Genomic DNA, 17,680 nt, shown 5'->3' on the forward strand with positions numbered 1-17,680 from the left:
CTTTGCAATAAATTTTTCAGCACAACATATGTAACTGTCCAGAAAACCTTCCGAAGGCCGCAGATTCCCCGCAAGGGATGCCAAAATGTCTAAGATGTTTACGGAATATACTCACGCTGTTAATCCAGTAGAAGTAATCACGAACTTGCTATGTTTTCTTCTCAATTATGTTCTTTAATGAAAAAATATGTAGCTATTACAACGTTTGTATTATACCGAGCACACAGAAGCAAAAAGCAAAAGTATATGTAAAGCAAATGTCAATTGCCAAAATTGCCGTTTTGTATGTTGCTTTCATGTCAGCGACAACCAGGTATGTTAATGAGAAATGCGAACCAGAGTTGACATTCATCGGGTAGATTTGAGTTTTGTTATGTTTTGAACAAATTTTATTAGGCCTAAATTAGTCCTTTTTCATATTCTTAGTCCTGTTTTGTTTTTTAAACAAAAACCTTATTAGCTTACTATTAAAAACCCATTTCCAAACAATAACCCTCAAAATGCTTCAATTAACAGAATATTTTCTTGAGACAAGCTTTATCAGCACGGTATAAGTTCGATAGCAAACCAAAAATTTGAGTAAACTTTTCGGACGCTCATGATATCTTTGCAAAAGTTTTGATGGGCAATCTTTTGAAAATGCATGTACTTCATATGCTTCTAATCACATACCCATTATAAAAATAACGAATTTGATATTTATATCACAATTAATGCTTCAAAGATTACATAGCTGAATGTCAGTGGAAACATGCAACACACCAAAAGATACCACAAGAGAAAAGAATTTTTTTTGCACCAGTAATAACAGTAGAAATGAAGAAAAAGTCACAAAGAGAACCTTATTATAAATAAAGCGCTTAATAAATAAATAAATTTGCAGTAAGACATGTCGCGCTCGTTTTCATCCAAAAGGATAGAAAATTTGTAGCATAATAACAAACAAGCAACCAGATTGTTGAGGAAATGATTGATTTAGGACAATACTCGACCAGGCTGAAAAATGCCGGCAATATAGGACTTGTAAAGAAATAAAAACAGTTGTCCCTTAGGAGAAAAATTGGTCAATAATAGTAGTGAAAGAGATTCGACAAAAACCGCAAAAGTCAAAGGCAGCAGATCGGGCAAGGGTTGATGGAACGAATGGGCCAAACAAATCAAACCCGAAGGTACCTGTGAGAGAACCACTGGCATTGAAAAGCCCTAACGGACGTACTAAAACGAAGGAAAGAATTTCGCAGAAAGAATGCAAGGGGGGTTTCAAGCCAGGGCACACTACTGTTGTGAAGCGTCGGAACGATACTGATTATGCAAAGCAAATCCGTCCAGCGCAAGCTCTACGAAGTAGTTATTGGCCAAACAACAGAGTGTGAAGGAACGAACGAGGGTATTGAGTAGTACGATGAAACACAGGTGCGATGAGAACAATAATTCGAAAGGTTTCTTGGCGGGAGATTTGGTACTGTTATACAACCCTCACCGGCGGAAAGGTGTTCTATCCAAATTTCGGTGCAGTTGGGAAGGCCCGTACAAAGTTGTGAAAAAGATCAGTGACACCATCTACCGCACACAAACCATTGGGAAACCACGAAGTAGAAGAGTGGTGCATTTGGAGATGCTGGCAGCGTTTAGATCGAGTGATTTGTCTGATCGGGGCGATCAGTCTTAGGCGGAGGGCAGTGTTACAAATGTTAGCGGCACTAACGGGTACTGCCATCTCTAGGCCGATGCTAAGCAGTGACGTGAATTCACATCAATAATTCAATCATTATGTCTACACATACGCGTGCATGCGGCGAAGAAGCAACGCACAAGCACATGCAGATATCTTATCTGAAATGCTCCTAAAAGTATGCAATTGTGATTGTGGAAGTGTCGCTCACACATACAAGCGCATGGGGTATGAGAAAAGCTATAAAAATTACACATCTGTAGTTGTAGCTGAGAAATTTATAAGCAACTAGTAAGTTCTGGAATTAGAAAAGCCTAGAAATATGCAACGAGGAGGTCGGGCAGTATAAAAGGGCGACAACAGTGGAGGCGAGAGATCAGTTTCATTTAAGCTATAATCAGTTTGGTTATTAAGCAAGCTAGTTGCAAAGTATAAGTGTTATTGTGAAGTACTTTAATAAAGGCCATTTTTCCATTATTCAATATTGGAGTTATTTATTCAACAGTTTAGTGATTCGAACTTAGCAGAAGGTTGCAAATAAGAGGATTTGCAGTAAATTCGTTACAGTATCAATGGGTCTCACGTTCGCATAATTTCACCAAGTTTGGCTGCATCCGAACTGCGCCTTGCCTCGTCCAACTTTGGAATGTCGCTCTATAAAGTCAAAAAGTTATTCAATGTAATCCTTCATTTAAACGTTGTTTTTTCTATAAATGTGTACAAAATTGTTGATTATTGTTTGATTAAAATGGTTTAACCACCGGCTTTCAATTTTTTGTTTTTATTCGATAACTTTTTATGAGACCACCATCTAACTCTTATCAAAGGTAGTATCAAAAGATGTGTTTCGATATCCGTTTTTAAGATTCGAAAGCGGAAATTAAAAATTTTATTTCTGTCGAAAAATATTTACAAAAACCCATAAAATGGCCCCGAGAGGGTTTGAAATATGATACCCGATCCATAGTTTTTTTGCACAGAACATCTTTCTGCGTTGGCGGCCTTCGGCCGCAATTTGCAAAAATAACCCTGGGTGGATCCAACGCCTTTCTGCATTAGTGTGTACAAAAAATCCGGAAAAATACAACAACCACATGAAAATTATAACCGAAATGATATGACAGAAATTAAATTTAAAATTTTTGTTTTCGGATTCTAAAATCGGAGGTCAAAACGTGTCTTTTGATACCAATTTTGAAAATTTTTGTTAAAAATTAGGTGGTGAACCGTCTTGTAAAACGTTACCTTTTTTCAAAACAACTGCAAAATTGTATGAGACATCTGCTAGTAATCAGTTGTAAGATTTTGACGTCTTTGACAACTACATTAACACAAGGTTGTAAACTGTAATGCCAAAAAGAGTTGTTAGACTAGACAACTCAACCGACATTTTTTTTGACAGGTTGCCGATGGTAACATTGGCATCCGACCACCTGCCTATACTTATTTCGCTCGAGCGTACCGTCGACTTCATCGTCACAGAAAAACGCACTTTCATAAGCTTTAAAAAAGGAAAGTGGGACGAATGCAAATCCTTTACAGACAACCGTTTTGCAGCCCTCCCTCTCCCGACTGATGCTCGCCAAGGGGAACGTGCTTTCCGCAAGGTCATAGAATCCGCCTTGGTTCTCTTCATTCCCGCCGGTAGAATTCCCGAAATTCGGCCTCACTTTCCGGCGGAGGCCGCAAATTTAGCAAGAGAACGTGACCTTATAAGACAGGTCGATCACGGCGAACTCACTGCCGGTGTAGGTAAGCTTTGGTCCTCCGTAAAGTCCCTATCGAATCCGTCTAAGCACAATGACAAAATTTCCATCGCCTAAAGTGCTGTCGGATGCGAAAAAATGCGCGAGCGCTTTTTGCCGACAATATATAATGCATTCTACGGTCGACAAAGATAGACGGAGGGCCAAAAGACTCGCACATAAACATAAATTCAACGCGTCTTCAATTACCATCAAAAACAGATACATTTTGTAAACTGCGCTTATGCTACAACGATCACAGTCAATGCAAAAGTTTGACGAATAAAGACGTGTTGTGCGGTTTAATTTTTTTTTACAAAATGTATCTGTTTGTTAATGTTATGTGTATATATGTTTATATGTGCTCAACAAGTAGACGAATTTAATGTTATCAACAATGTAAGTTTAGTAAAATGTAAAATCAGTTTTATATGTAACATATTAATTTGCCTGTATTTAATAACTTTGTTTTTCGTATTTTCTAAAAAATAAATTAGAATCCTGATGAAGATGCGAATATGCGTCGAAACGCGTTGATTGAAATAAAAAGTAGATTTTATTGAGATAAACCGGGAGAAAAGCTCCAAATAAAACAACAAGAAAAAAAAAAAGCAATATGGGCAATCCCCGATTATTAAAATCATACAAACAGACAAAATTGGTTAATTCGTTGTAGTTCTATAAATAGAACGAAAAAAGCAACAAAAACCAAAGTTTCTTTGAAAACCGCCGTACCAAGCATAGCTTTAACACATAATTGCATACGAAGTATGCAATGTGTAAAAGATTAAAATATGCAAAAAGAAGGCAATTGGGAAGAACTTTACCACAGGCATGACGTAGCTGAATGCGTTTACAACCATTTCAACTATCGTAGGAGTGCGAGTTCGACTCCCACTCCCGGGAGAAAAGGCTTTGAAGAGATTTACAAGGTATAATCGAAACAGCTGTCGCCTTGTCCGTCCTGATGTCACGTTGTTTAAATTTTTCCCAAATTATTAAATAAAAAACAACAAGAAGTTTAACTAAAATACTTGGCCCAACAAAATTATTTACATATTTATGTTTGCTTGTTTAATGGTGTGTTCAGTTTGTACACTGAGCATGAGTTTACAAAGCTTCTCATTCTCAACGAAGAAGAAACTTCACAAAAACAAATCTACGCAACACACAAATTAATAGAGCCAGAATGTCTCAATTGTGTTGTTAGTGTAGAAATGAGAAAAACTGAAATAAGCATGCAAACAAATACCAGCAGGGTAGCCTAGTGGTTAAGCAACTGCAGTTTCACCGTGTGATTCGCCGTTCGAATCTCGGTGAAATCTTTGATAACATTACGAAATTGCCTGACGATGATTACGTTGGCGGGTTTCGAAATGGTACCATCGCAATATGCTAGTAAATCTTTCTTTTTTTTCAGTTTCTCTTAGAAAAACATAATAATTATATATTCAATTATTATAAGCCGGTGTTAAGTTCATGAATTCTTAATAATAAGTACAAATTGAAACATTAAAACTTTAAGTAAAAGCAATAAAAAAATAAAAATCAACTACACAGCTTGACGTTTGCGATGTTAATCCCCAGAACACCATCTACGTAATGAGGCGAGAATACTCCCCATCAGGGAGAGAATGAGATCCTAACCAAACAATTCCTGTTGACTACTCAGAAACCTGTGCATTCCAACGGACATCTGATTGATGGGCCAACACAGCCCAGGGTCTTAAGGAGTCATCTCCGTAAGCATTATGAGGAAATTCGGCACCTGAGAACTCAGCCGTATGAAGTAAAAAAACACAAGCAGGTCCTCAGTGAACTCTACAAACAGGCGTCGGACCTTTATGCCAGGAATTGCCCGCTGAATTCAGTACTCAAAGAACAGTACCCAAAACTTGCGGAAGAGGAACGCACACACGAGTCACTCTAGCTCAACTTCGATCTGGATACTGTAACAGGTTAAACCCTTACCTATCCAGAATCCACCCCGACATACAAAATGTATGCCCTGCGTGCAATGTGTCCCCACATGACACCAACCACCTCTTTAATTGTAATGTGGAACCAACGCCTCTAACACCCCTCTCATTATGGTGCACCCCTGATGAAACAGCAAGTTTCCTTGGACTCCCGTTAGAGGATATTGATGAAAATTTGTGATCGGTCGCACCTATTGGATGGGGCGAAGCACTGCTACAACAACAAACGCAACATTGAACCTTCTAGACGATAGAAGTATGAAAAGGAGCAGAACGTATGAAAATTGCGGTGCGTGTAACAGCGAAGACAGAAAAATAGTCCGTTTTTTTTTTCAAAAACGCCACCTTGCAAACTAAGACGGAAGAGATGGGAAGAAAACTAGATGGTTTTTGTGACAAATCAATTTGACTTTTGCGAGGGAAACTGATTTTAGCAGCTGTCCGTAAGATTACATGCCAATTGAAGCGAGTCCTCCAAGTGTGATCACAGGGCTCGAATCCTAACATACGAGCTCGAGGAGGTTGCGTGTAAAAACTAAAAAATCCTAACAAATGTATTTCTGGAAGTTGGGAGATAATTAAGGTAGAAAAGCATATATCTTATAAAATACAATACATACACATAGGGTTAATTCGTTACATTAGTTCCTTACAAAAGAATCATAGTCAACTACTCTTTGTTAAAATCAGTTTGATATAGCCCCAGTCCTCAGATTAACAATTGAACACCGATTTAAATATCTATATGTATAAATAAGGTGTATAAAGGAAATATAAAGTGGCTCGCTGTTTCGTTTAGCCCTGCCACATATCGAAGTTGTGCGGCCAATAATTTTATTGTTAATAGTATTATTAACTTAATACCTTTCCGTTGAAAGCTTTATTGAAACAAAACTTTTTGTTTTACAGTTTTACATACGATTGGAGACCTGACTGTAGACTTCGCTTGGTCACGTAATAGATCATTCGACAAGGCCGCATGCGAAGATTACCTTTTGCTCTGCCTAGCAGACCCGAAAGCAAAAGTCGAAAATGTAACAATTAAGTCGAAACATAAATGGCGGCCAACTCCTTTGGACACAGTGGAAATGGAAAAGTTAGGTTCTCGTAAACTAAAAATATCAGCAAAGGAAACTATGACTATTGCAGAAAAGCTATACTCCAGAGGTATTATTAGTTATCCTCGTACGGAAACTAATCAATTTTCAAAGGACATTGACTTAAGGTATGTATTTAAAGGGTTTGAATGTAGCTACAGTTGGGTGCGTTAACCAAAGTGAACGGCGTCCGCCCGAGTTTGGAGGTAGCGTGCAAGACTGCCACACCGAACGTCTTGGATTCAAGTCCCGAGAAAAGCAACGTCAATACTTTAAGAACAATCTTTTATTAATTGGAAAACAGTTTATCTTAGCGGGATTGCCACCAGGCGAGTTGTATTTCTGCCATGAAAAGCGTCTGAGCGTAAATTGGCCTGCCTTGCAGATGCTGTTGGGAGTCTGCATAAAATATGTATGTCCTGTCCCGTCAATTTGTAGGGAAAATTAAAAAGTAGGACGATGTAGGTTGGAAGAGTAGCTTGGCCTAAGTCTTCTCGGAAGTATGTATATCCAACCAAGTATTTATTTTTATTTCAAAGCAAAGTAAACTCACTATTTGAAAAATATCTTTTTTTCACAATAAATTTAAATTCTTATATATAAAATTCTCGTGTCACAGTGTTAGTGGTTGAACTCCTTCGAAACGGCTCGAACGGCCCTCGAAACAGTTTTGTTAGCATATTGAGTAGGTCTGAGAATCCAATCTTATCTATTTTTCACACCCCATACCCTTAATTTTTTTTCATTTGAGAAAATTTTTTATCTGTATTTAATTTGCGAGCTATGCTCAAATTGCTTTATACAATTGTTTTTGTTATTGATATTAGAAAAAAATTACCAAGTTTACAATCGGCGATGGTTACTAAGCCATGTTTCTGAATTTCACTTCTTCGTCATCTCCAACATCCATACTTTATACTAGTGTAAAAGCAAATGCCTTTATCCACTCAGCCATATGAATGCCCCACTGCTCGCTTTTTTTACTATTCATTTATTAACCATTTGCTTACATACTAATTCTATATGCTTTTTAATCCTAATTGTGTGGAATAATTATAGGCGCGCTCTAAATTGTATAAAACAATTTGAGCATGTCTCGCTAATTAATTACAGATAATAGTATTGATATAATAGTGAGCAGCGGAAATACTGCTTATACTGGTATGCAGTTTTAAGGTTTAGGGAAAAATTAAGCATCTATAAAAAAACATTAACAAAATTGCTTTGAAGAACTGCTTAATTTCATTTATTATTTCCTGAGTTCCACATAGTTCGGCTACAGAAGAACCCAAATTTTTGAATCATTTTTTACTAAAACCTAACTGCGCTATACATTTTATTTCATTGGAATCAACAACATAATGCTGGAACTAAGAGCTTTGTTAGCAAAATTAAGTTCGTTTGGTTGGTGAAAGATATAGACTTATCTTAGAAATGTGAAAGTGTAATACCTAAAAGTACACTTAATTTTTGTTTGTGCAGTTTGAATTAAAACAAAGTTTTCGCTATGTTTAGTAAAATTTTATATAAGAAACCATGGAAACATCCTACAATTTTATATTTTACAACGAATACGACACTCCTGTGTGTTTGTCACTGAACTCCTCCTAAACGACTGGACAGATATTGATAAAATTCTTTGTGTGCGTTCAAGTGGGTTTAAGAATGCTTTAGATTCACAATTTGGTCCTATTCCAAAAAATCTTATTTATGGCGCGAGTCGCCAGAAAATCGGTAGATAGTAAATCTTTGAAAAAGATAATATTTGAAGAACTTTTCATTCCGGGAGGTGGACCAGGGACCGACCTATTCTAAATAATAATAATAATAATAATATTTATTTAGCCTTGAAATTATTACATTTCTTACAGACTAGTTACAAGTAAAGACTACCAACTAATTTAACAGGTCATTTAGTAGCATTTTAAATCTTTTTTCACAGTAGGAGAAGTCCAAAACTGAAAAATTTTTGAGAAAGATAAACTCTAACGAACTCTAACAACAGGAGCATTGGCCGCATAATTGGTCCTCGCCAGCCCAACGTAAAATGTGGCATGATTCCTTAAACAAATATTAGGAATAAGAAAGAATATACATTCAAGTAAAAAGGGGCAGTCAAACACCCCAGTTATTAAATTAAAAATGAAAGTGAGAGATAGGAAGGTTCTCCTACAATTTAATGTCTCGAGATCAATAAGCATACATCTAGATTCATAAGCCGGAACAGGAAGATCAAAATGAAGGGTGCGCAGAGCGTACTTTATAAAGACCTTCTGAACTCCCTCCAAACGAATTATATGACAGGAATAAAACGGACACCAAATAATAACAGCATATTCAAGTCTCGAGCGCACCAGTGATGTAAAGAGAGTTTTTAAGGTATACGGATCCGAGAAATCTGAGCTGAAACGTCTGACAAAAGCCAGCATAGAGTAAGACTTAGCTGTAATATAATTAAGATGGCTTTGAAACGAGAACTTCTAGTCAAAGACCACCCCAAGATCAGCGATTTTGGAAACAATGCTTAGTTGTGAGCCTGCAATATAATATGAAGTAGGGATAGGGGAGCGGGATTTGGAATAGGAGACATGGGAGCATTTTTTAATATTTAAGGGAAGCATATTTTTCTGGCACCAAGCTACAACATTGTCTAGATCACTCTGAAGTTTCAACGAGTCAGCGGGACACGTAATATTACTAAAAATCTTCATGTCATCAGCATATAAGAGAAATTTTGAAAATTTAAAACAACTAGTAATATCGTTGATGAAAATCACAAAAAGAATTGGACCTAAAATGCTTCCCTGAGGAACGCCTGAAGAAGCAATGAAAGAGTACGATGGGGAGTCAACTACAACTGAAGAAGATCGATTTGAGAGATACGATTTGATCCAGCTTAAAAAACTTGAGTGGAAGCCAAACCACCGAAACTTCGATTATAAGATACGATGATTAACTTTATCAAACGCTTTTGAAAAATCAGTATACACGGTGTCAACTTGGGCCCGGTTAATAAAAACTTCAATGCAGTATTCGGAGAAAACTGCTAAATTAGAGGTAGTTAATCTCCCCGACATGAAACCATGCTGGTCTACCGAAATGAGACGACTAATGGCAAAGAAAATTTTATTTTTTATTATACATTCAAAAAGTTTTGAGATAGTCGAAATTTTAGAAATAGGACGATAACTGTTGATATCATTTTTATTGCCAGATTTAAAAATTGGCGTAATAAAGGAGATTTTCCATGCGTCAATGAAAACACCTTGCCCAAGAGATTTATAAAAAGCAGCCATATTGGGTAGGCGAGAGCTGAACAATTCTTAAAAAGGTGAGACGACAAACCATCAACATCAGTCTGGGACGACAAATTGATTTCACGAATCCCCAGTTCAACATCGTCTAAAGAGATTTCAAAAGCCCCAAAGTTTAGCGCGGAACCACTGGGACCAAGGCCACTGTAAAAATCACTACTACTCAAATTAGAGTCGGCCTCAAAATTCGAGCTGAAAAAATCCGCAAAAAGATTTGCAGCAACTGATGTTGAATCAGCTTGTGTATCCTTGTAAAATACAACAGAGGGAATACTCGAACAGGATTTTTTAGACTTCACAAAACGCCAAAAAGCTTTCGGATTCAGTTTAATATCCTCTTCGAATTTTCTTATATAGTTATGCTTCAAGACTTTGCTCAATGATTTAAACTCGTTCAAATATTTTATATACATTTCTTTGTAAAAAGAAAGCCTTGAATTTTTAAATTTTTTGAAAAACTTATTTCTCAAATTCTTAAGTTTTTTCAACTCCTTTGCGAATGTGCTCACTACAAATACAATTTAGATTATTCTTAAAAATACTGAAACAACCGGTCGCATCAACCTCAGTAAATAGCGTATCCCATTCAATAAAGTCAGTTGCCGCATTAACTATATCAACATCATAATTTTTAAAACAAAACTTGGAAATTGTATCCTCTACATCTACGTAAGTATTAAACTCATAAAGTTCCAAATGAAGAACCAGCTGAACATGATGTGGACCAGGATTTGACAAAGGGTCCAGACATTCCTGGAGGCAAAAGTTCATGTTATCACTTAAAAATATGAGATCCATTATTCTATGAAAACTGTTATTAAAACTGTTAATCTGACTAAGGTCGTATCTTGAAAAACCGTCAATCACATATGATTCAGCAAACGCATTTGAAGACTTTGGAAGTAGCTCCCTACTATTGTCAAAAGTAGACCATTCTAATTTACTGAAGTCGCCAATTACGCAAACATTTTCATTGCTAGATGCTAAGGCTGAAATATTATCAACAAGCTCTTTATAAAGTAAATTGCTACTAGAAGGGGGTATATACGAAGCACAAATTAAAAGTGTAGAAACTCTATGAACAGAAATGCAGAGAATATCCAATAGGGAATCAGCATTCGGCAAAGGCACCAAAGTTGCACGAAATTTTCGTCGAACCGCAATTAAAACGCCTCCTCTTAATAAACCAGCTTTTTATGCATAATACGGTTTATCGTGCGATTTGCTTGAAATTTGGTATAGGGGTACTTTCTTTCTTTTCGTAAAGTGGACTAAGGTCTGATATAAATTTATAAATCGTATTCATTGTGCGCACCCGGATAGTGATCCTGTGAAGTTTCTTTCCGGGAAGTGGACCAGGGACCGACCTATTCTAAATAAAATAGTGTATGGTGCGATTTGCTTGAAATTGAGATAGGGGTACTTTCTTGACTAGATCATTATTTGAGAAACTTCTTTCTGGGAAGTGGACCAGGACCCACCTATTCAAAAAATCTTATTTACTTCCCGATTCGCTTGAAATGTGGTACAGGTGTATCCTTTGACAAAGATAATATTTGAGAAACTTTTCCATATGGAAAGTGGACCACCAGGGGCCGACCTATTAATCATAAAACAGTTTATAGTGCGATTTGCTTGGAATGGTGGTATTGCAACCGTACTCAAACTTCAGTTTGCGAGGGTAGTAATCTGTCTCGGTAGTACATGTACCATCCTGAAGTTTCTTTAGGATACTACTATGCCCTTGCTGAGTATCCTTCCAACACCCAGTCTCCCTGAGTTTCAGTGCGGTTTGTGACGATGTACAAAGTATATGCACGTCGATTGGAAGCAGGTGCAAAATGGGGTCGGAAGCAGCTGTGGGGCAAGTGCGTCCGGGCCCTATGGCACCAACGCACGCAGTGCGCTGGACTTTTTGCAGGCTGGTGAGATTGTAGCTCTTACTTAGAGCTTCCCACCAGACTATGGAACCATAGGTAAGCACCGGTCGCACCACCGCCTCGTACATCCAAAGTACCATGCTTGGCTTGAGTCCCCATTTCTTACCAAATATTGATTTGCAGGCATGGAAAGCGATGCAGGCATTCTGTACCCGCTCTACGATGCGTACTTTCCAATTCAACTTACAGTCAATTGTTAGTCCCAGATGCTTGGTGCTCGATGACATGTTTAGTTGCTGGCCGTTTAAGAATGGTAGTCTGAAGGCAGGTGGCTTGTACTTCCTCGTGAAGAGAAGCAGGTCCGTCTTGTCGGGATTTAACCTAAGGCCACATCCCTATGCCCACCTGCTTAGATTAGCCAAGGCCCTTTCCATGATTTCGCTCAGTACGGAGGGGAAAGGACCAGAGACCAATATCGCCACGTCGTCGGCATACGCCACGATCTTAACCGCCCCCCCCCCCCCCCCTGCGTCAAGCTTTCCTAGGATTTCATTTATGGTGATCAACCAAAGCAGAGGTGGTTGTCGTCCACGAGTCCGGAATGTGATTGAGACGAATGCATGCCTCGAAGATCTCCTTTAGTTCCTTAACCAAAGATTTCTGAGTCTTCTGCAGCATAATAGGTAGAATACCATCCACGCCCGGTGATTTATATGGAGAAAAGCTATCTATTGCCCATGAAATTTTCTTCTCCACTAAAAGGTTGTCTATGAGGCCAACAGGTACTTCCTGATGTGCCGTCTCTGTATCGCGTACTCCCTCCCCCGATCCATCCGGGAAGTGAGCATCTACAAGGATGTTTAGAGTCTCAGCCGCCGATCCTGCCCATGTTCCATCGGCGCGCTTGACAAATGTCTTGTTTGAATGACTCTTGGAAAGAATCTTTCCCAGCCTGGCTGAGTCCTTCGTGGACTCAATAGACTCGAAGTGTTCTCTCCATATGGCTTTCTTATATTCCCTCAGAGCCGTCCTGTACTCCTGGAAATCGTTCCTGAAGTGACAGTTGTTGAAGATCCTCCTCAGCTTTGACCTCAGGTCGCTGAGATTTTTGTCCCACCACGGTGGGAAGGTCTTTTTGCTCCTTTAAATTGGACAGGCGACTTTAAATGCCACCTGAAAACTTTTCTCCAGAGAACGGACTGTCTGTAGATTGAATAGGCGTTCTTCTTCTTTGGAGCCTATCACTGACTATCTTGTCAAATAGGTTCCAGGACGTCCGTTTAGGGTTTCTGTCCGGCTGATTTATTTCTTTTTCCCAGTCTATGTTGAAAAGGATCAGCCGGTGATCCGACACGGAACGCTTTTCACCACCTCCCAGTTTCTAACCGTAAGCTCCCGGGAGTCAGATGTTAGCGTTATATCGAGGACTTCCTCCCACCCCGGGTAGTTCGCCGTACTCGGAAAACTAAAGGTGGCATCAAAATCCTTCGAAAATATATAGTCCGGTTTCTGGGTCTGAGATGCTGTCGGGCTGTGTTATTTACATATATGTCTGTATTTTCTGTTTAATTAACATTTCATTTTAGGTTTAGTTTTTCATTTCCGTTTTGGTTTTACAATGACTTGTCATCTGCTTTAACACCGACCACCTTGAACGAACCTGCATTCTTCAAGCATCTGATGCGGGTAACACGGCCATCTTATGTATAAGCCGCCTAATTATTAGGGCTGCAAACCGGTTCATGAACCGAACCACCCGCTATTTTGGGGCTTTGAACCGAACCACGAACCGAATGGTTTTTTTTTCTTTTTTCGCCCAGATCATTTTGATATATAGAAGTTTATATCTACCTCGATTAATTTATGCCGTTACAGGGTACCGTTATGCGAACAAAATTAATATACTCTGTGAGCTCAGCTCAGCTGAGTATAAAAATAAACAAATTTACAAAATGAGTTCAAACCCCGTGCATAACAACTTTGTATATGAAAGAGCTTTTTAATTTTTCATTTATAACATAGTCCGAACTATAACATAAACCACATACATACATATGATAGGTATAATTATAAAAATTTTAAAGTTAATTTAATGAAATTTTTATCAATTTTCGAAATTTTTATTAACAGTTTTTAGAAAATTTCTGAATGTGCAGTCTAGAAGCTTATTCAATTGTTGTTGTTGTAGTAGCGGTTGATTCTGGATAGGTAAGAGTTTAACCTGTTACAGTAACCACAACGAAGTTGAGCCAGAGTGACTCGCGTTTCCCTGGGGAGTATGCGTTCCTCTTCCGCAAGTTTTGGGTACTGTTTTTTGAGTACTGGATTCGCCGGGCAATTTCTGGCATAAATGTCCGACGCCTTTTTGTGGAGTTCACCAAGGACCTGCTTGTGTTTTTTTGCTTCATACGGCTGAGTTCTCAGGTGCCGTATTTCCTCAAAATGCTTACGGAGATACACCTTAAGTCCCTAGGAGGTGCTGGCTCATCAATCAGATGTCTGTTAGGATGCCCAGGTTTCTGGGTATTCAACAGAAACTGTTTGGTTAGCATCTCATTTCTCTCCCTGATGGTGAGTATTCTCGCCTCATTATGTAGATGGTGTTCTGGGGACATAAGAAGACAGCCCGTGGCTGTTCTGAGCGCAGTATTTTGGCAGGCCTGCAGCTTATTCCAGTGGCTAATTTTTAGGCTTGGCGATCATATAGGGGACGCGTAGCATGCAATCGGCTGGCCAATTGCTTTGTATGTGGTAATGAGCGTTTCTTTGTCAGCAAGGGATTTGAGGATTTTATTATGGCTCTGGATTTTCGGTACAATTGCGGCTGCGTGCTCACCAAAATGTAGATCCTGATCAAACGTCACACCCAAGATGTTGGGGTGTAGGACAGTCGGTAGCGTAGTGCCATCGACGTGGATGTTCAAAATGGTCGACATTTGGGCCGTCCATGTTGTAAATAAGGTCGCGGAGGATTTATTCGGTGATAATGCCGGGTTTCGCGAGGCGGAAAAACTGGAGAGATCAGGGAGGTAGCCGTTTATTCTGTTGCAAAGCTAATCGATCTTTGGGCCTGGGCCTGTGGCCATTATTGTGCAGTCATCGGCGTAGGAAACGATAGTAACTCCTTCTGGTTGCGAAGGTAGCTTAGATATGTAGAAATTAAACCAAAGTGGGGATAGGACACCACCCTGTGGCACCCCCTGTTTAATTCTTTTTGGTTTTGATGTTTCATTTCCAAATTGCACCGATGCCTGCCGACCACCCAGATAATTTGCGGTCCAACTTTTAAGACATGGGGGAAGGGTAGACCCTTCCAGGTCTTGCAGTAACGTGCCATGGTTGACCATATCAAAAGCTTTTGATAGGTCTAGCGCAACGAGTACTGTTCTATGGTGGGGGTTTTGATCTAAACCGCAATTTATCTGGGTGCTGATGGCATTTAGCGCGGTGGTGGTGCTATGGAGTTTTCTGAAGCCATGCTAGCTGCAAATTTGCTTTGAGGTAGGGGAACAAAATGGCTTCAAGCGTCTTGGCTACTGGTGATAGGAGAGATATCGGGCGATATGACTCTCCTATGTTAGCTGGTTTCACAGGCTTTAGTAGCGGGACCACCTTGGCCATTTTCCATTTTTCGGGTATGACAAAGGTGGAAAGAGACAGGTTGAATACATGTGCTAAATATTTGAAACCCTCTCTCCCTTGGCTTTTAAGCATCGGCATGGCTATGCCGTCTGGACCCACTGATTTGGATGGTTTAAAATGACCGATGGCATCCTCAACCTCTCTCGTGGTGATGGTAATTGATGACGCGCTGAATTTATGTTTATGTGCGTGTCTGATGGCCCTCCGTCTATCTTTGTCGACCGTAGAATGCATTATATACTGTCGGCAGAAAGCGATCGCGAATTTTTTCGCATCTGACAGCACTTTATCGCCAAAGGCGATGGAAACTCTGTCATTGTGCCTAGACGGATTCGACAGGGACTTTACGGTGGACCAAAGGAGGAGAGGTTACAACCGCTTAGGTGCTCGTCCCATTTCGCCCGCTTGTGTTCATCCACAAGCAATCTGATGCGTTGGTTTTTATCCCTTATTTGGGGGTCGCCGGGATCGAGATATCTTATAAGGTCACGTTCTCTCGCTAAACTTGCGGCCTCCGCCGGGACGTGGACCGAATTTCGGGAATTCTACCGGCGAGAATGAAACGAGCCGAGGCGGATTCAATGACCTTGCGGAAAGCACGCGCCCCTTGGCGGGCATCAGTTGGGATAGGGAGGGCCGCAAAGCGGTTGTCTGTAAAGGGTTTGTATTCGGCCCACTTTCCTTTTTTAAAGTTAATGAAAGTGCGTTTTGCTGCGACGATGAAGTCGGCGGAACGCTCGAGCGAAATAAGTATAGGCAGGTGGTCGGATGCCAATGTTACCATCGGCTGCCAGTTGACGCAGTTTACGAGTTCTGCGCTCACGATTGAAATATCCGGCGAACTGTGCCAGCTTCCTACCATACGTTTGTGGGCGTCTCCCTTTATTGTGTAGAACGTCGTTTCTTCTATTTGATCCGCCAAAATCTCACCCCTACTGTCCACCCGCAAGTTTGAATGCCATAGATCGTGATGAGCATTGAAATCACCTAAGATGATGCGATTGTTGGCAGTGAGTAAGGCGCTGATATTAGGGCGGTATCCACTGGGGCAACAGGTGGCAGGAGGGATGTAGATGTTGATGATTTCTAGGTTTGCATCGCCTGACCGGGCAGATAAGCCTTGACTTTATAAGACACTGTCCTTGCGGTCTATGTCGGGATTAAATATATGATATTGCACAGAGTGGTGTATGATAAACGCGAGGCCGCCTCCGTTTCCGCTTTCGTGACTTTTCTGGGGACATTATACCCAGAACAGGTCTGCAATGCAGATCTTGCTGTGATTTTAGTCTCTTGAATCGCAGCAATGCGAATGTTGTGCCGTTTCATGAAATCGACTATATCCGTGATATTCCCAGTTAATCCATTACAGTTTAACTGCAGAATTCTGAAGTGCATAGGGGGAGACGTCGTCACTCCGGGAGTAAGTGACGGGTGACTATGCCTGTGTTGTGGAAGGCCAGGATGCGACTGCTGTTATGGCCCTGGGACTGGACGTCCTTGGGTAAGCATTGGGGTACCCGGTGTATTTGCGTATGTGGCCTGGCAACATGGCGCAATGAAACTCGTCGGGGGGCTGCCGTCACGGAGACCAGAACATCTAGGAAAGTGGCACCGTCCATGGCAGCAGCTGCATTGGGCGGATGTCGCAAACGTATATATTCTATGCTGGCAAACGGTGCAAAGGGAGGTAGGGAGTAAGAGTCTGTTTCCCTGACCCACACAATTGCTGCCGGAAAACACGGGGGAGAAGACAGGGGCAGGGGCTGATGCTCGGCATTGCTTTCGACTCTACTACGGAGATTTTAGGTATGAGTGGGTGCAGCCGTGTGAGTTGGTGGCGCCGTGGGGCGCGAGCAGCAGCGGGTACTTGTTGTGGCTTGCTGAGCAGCGGGGCTGCTGGAAGGTAACGGGGGCGCTAAGGCGCAGACTACGGGACGTCCTAGGGCGTGAACAGCAGGGAGCCACAAAAGATTTATAGAAGTTACGTGGGCGTCTGGTTTTGGCATCTTGCCCAGAACAACCTGTCCGATGCAACCATCCCTTACACGAGACATACTGACAAGAGTATGACCGTCCTAAAAAGATTCTTTTCCGGCAGATACAGCAAAACCATTTTTCAGGACCGGGGTCATGAGACGGATCCGGATTGGGATCGATACCTTCCCGGAGCAAGAGAATATGGAGCAGTCCCGCTGCAAGGAGCTGCTGGGAGGATGTGTAGCATTCACTCATTAAGTTATTCATTCATTTGTATAAACATATATTTCGACCCGTTTTGGAATGTCTTAAAATGCATTGACTCTTATATACATATTAATACATTTGTACATACATATATTTTGGCTCGC

The 17,680-nt window shown here is 40.4% G+C and overlaps 1 protein-coding gene across 4 annotated transcripts in view; it reads left to right on the forward strand.

Annotated features, from left to right (window-relative positions):
- The window catches only part of Top3alpha (topoisomerase 3-alpha), a 487,070-nt gene that overhangs the window by 126,577 nt on the left and 342,813 nt on the right, over positions 1 to 17,680 (forward strand). For all 4 annotated transcript variants that reach the window (XM_067766003.1, XM_067766000.1, XM_067766002.1 and 1 more), the window contains exon 3: positions 6,306 to 6,621. In XM_067766003.1, coding sequence (XP_067622104.1) covers positions 6,306 to 6,621 — 316 coding nt within the window. The remainder of the gene's footprint in view (positions 1 to 6,305; positions 6,622 to 17,680) is intronic.

This window comes from Eurosta solidaginis, chromosome 2 (assembly GCF_040869045.1).
Source record: "Eurosta solidaginis isolate ZX-2024a chromosome 2, ASM4086904v1, whole genome shotgun sequence".
In the NCBI taxonomy this organism is placed as follows: Eukaryota; Metazoa; Arthropoda; class Insecta; order Diptera; family Tephritidae; genus Eurosta; species Eurosta solidaginis.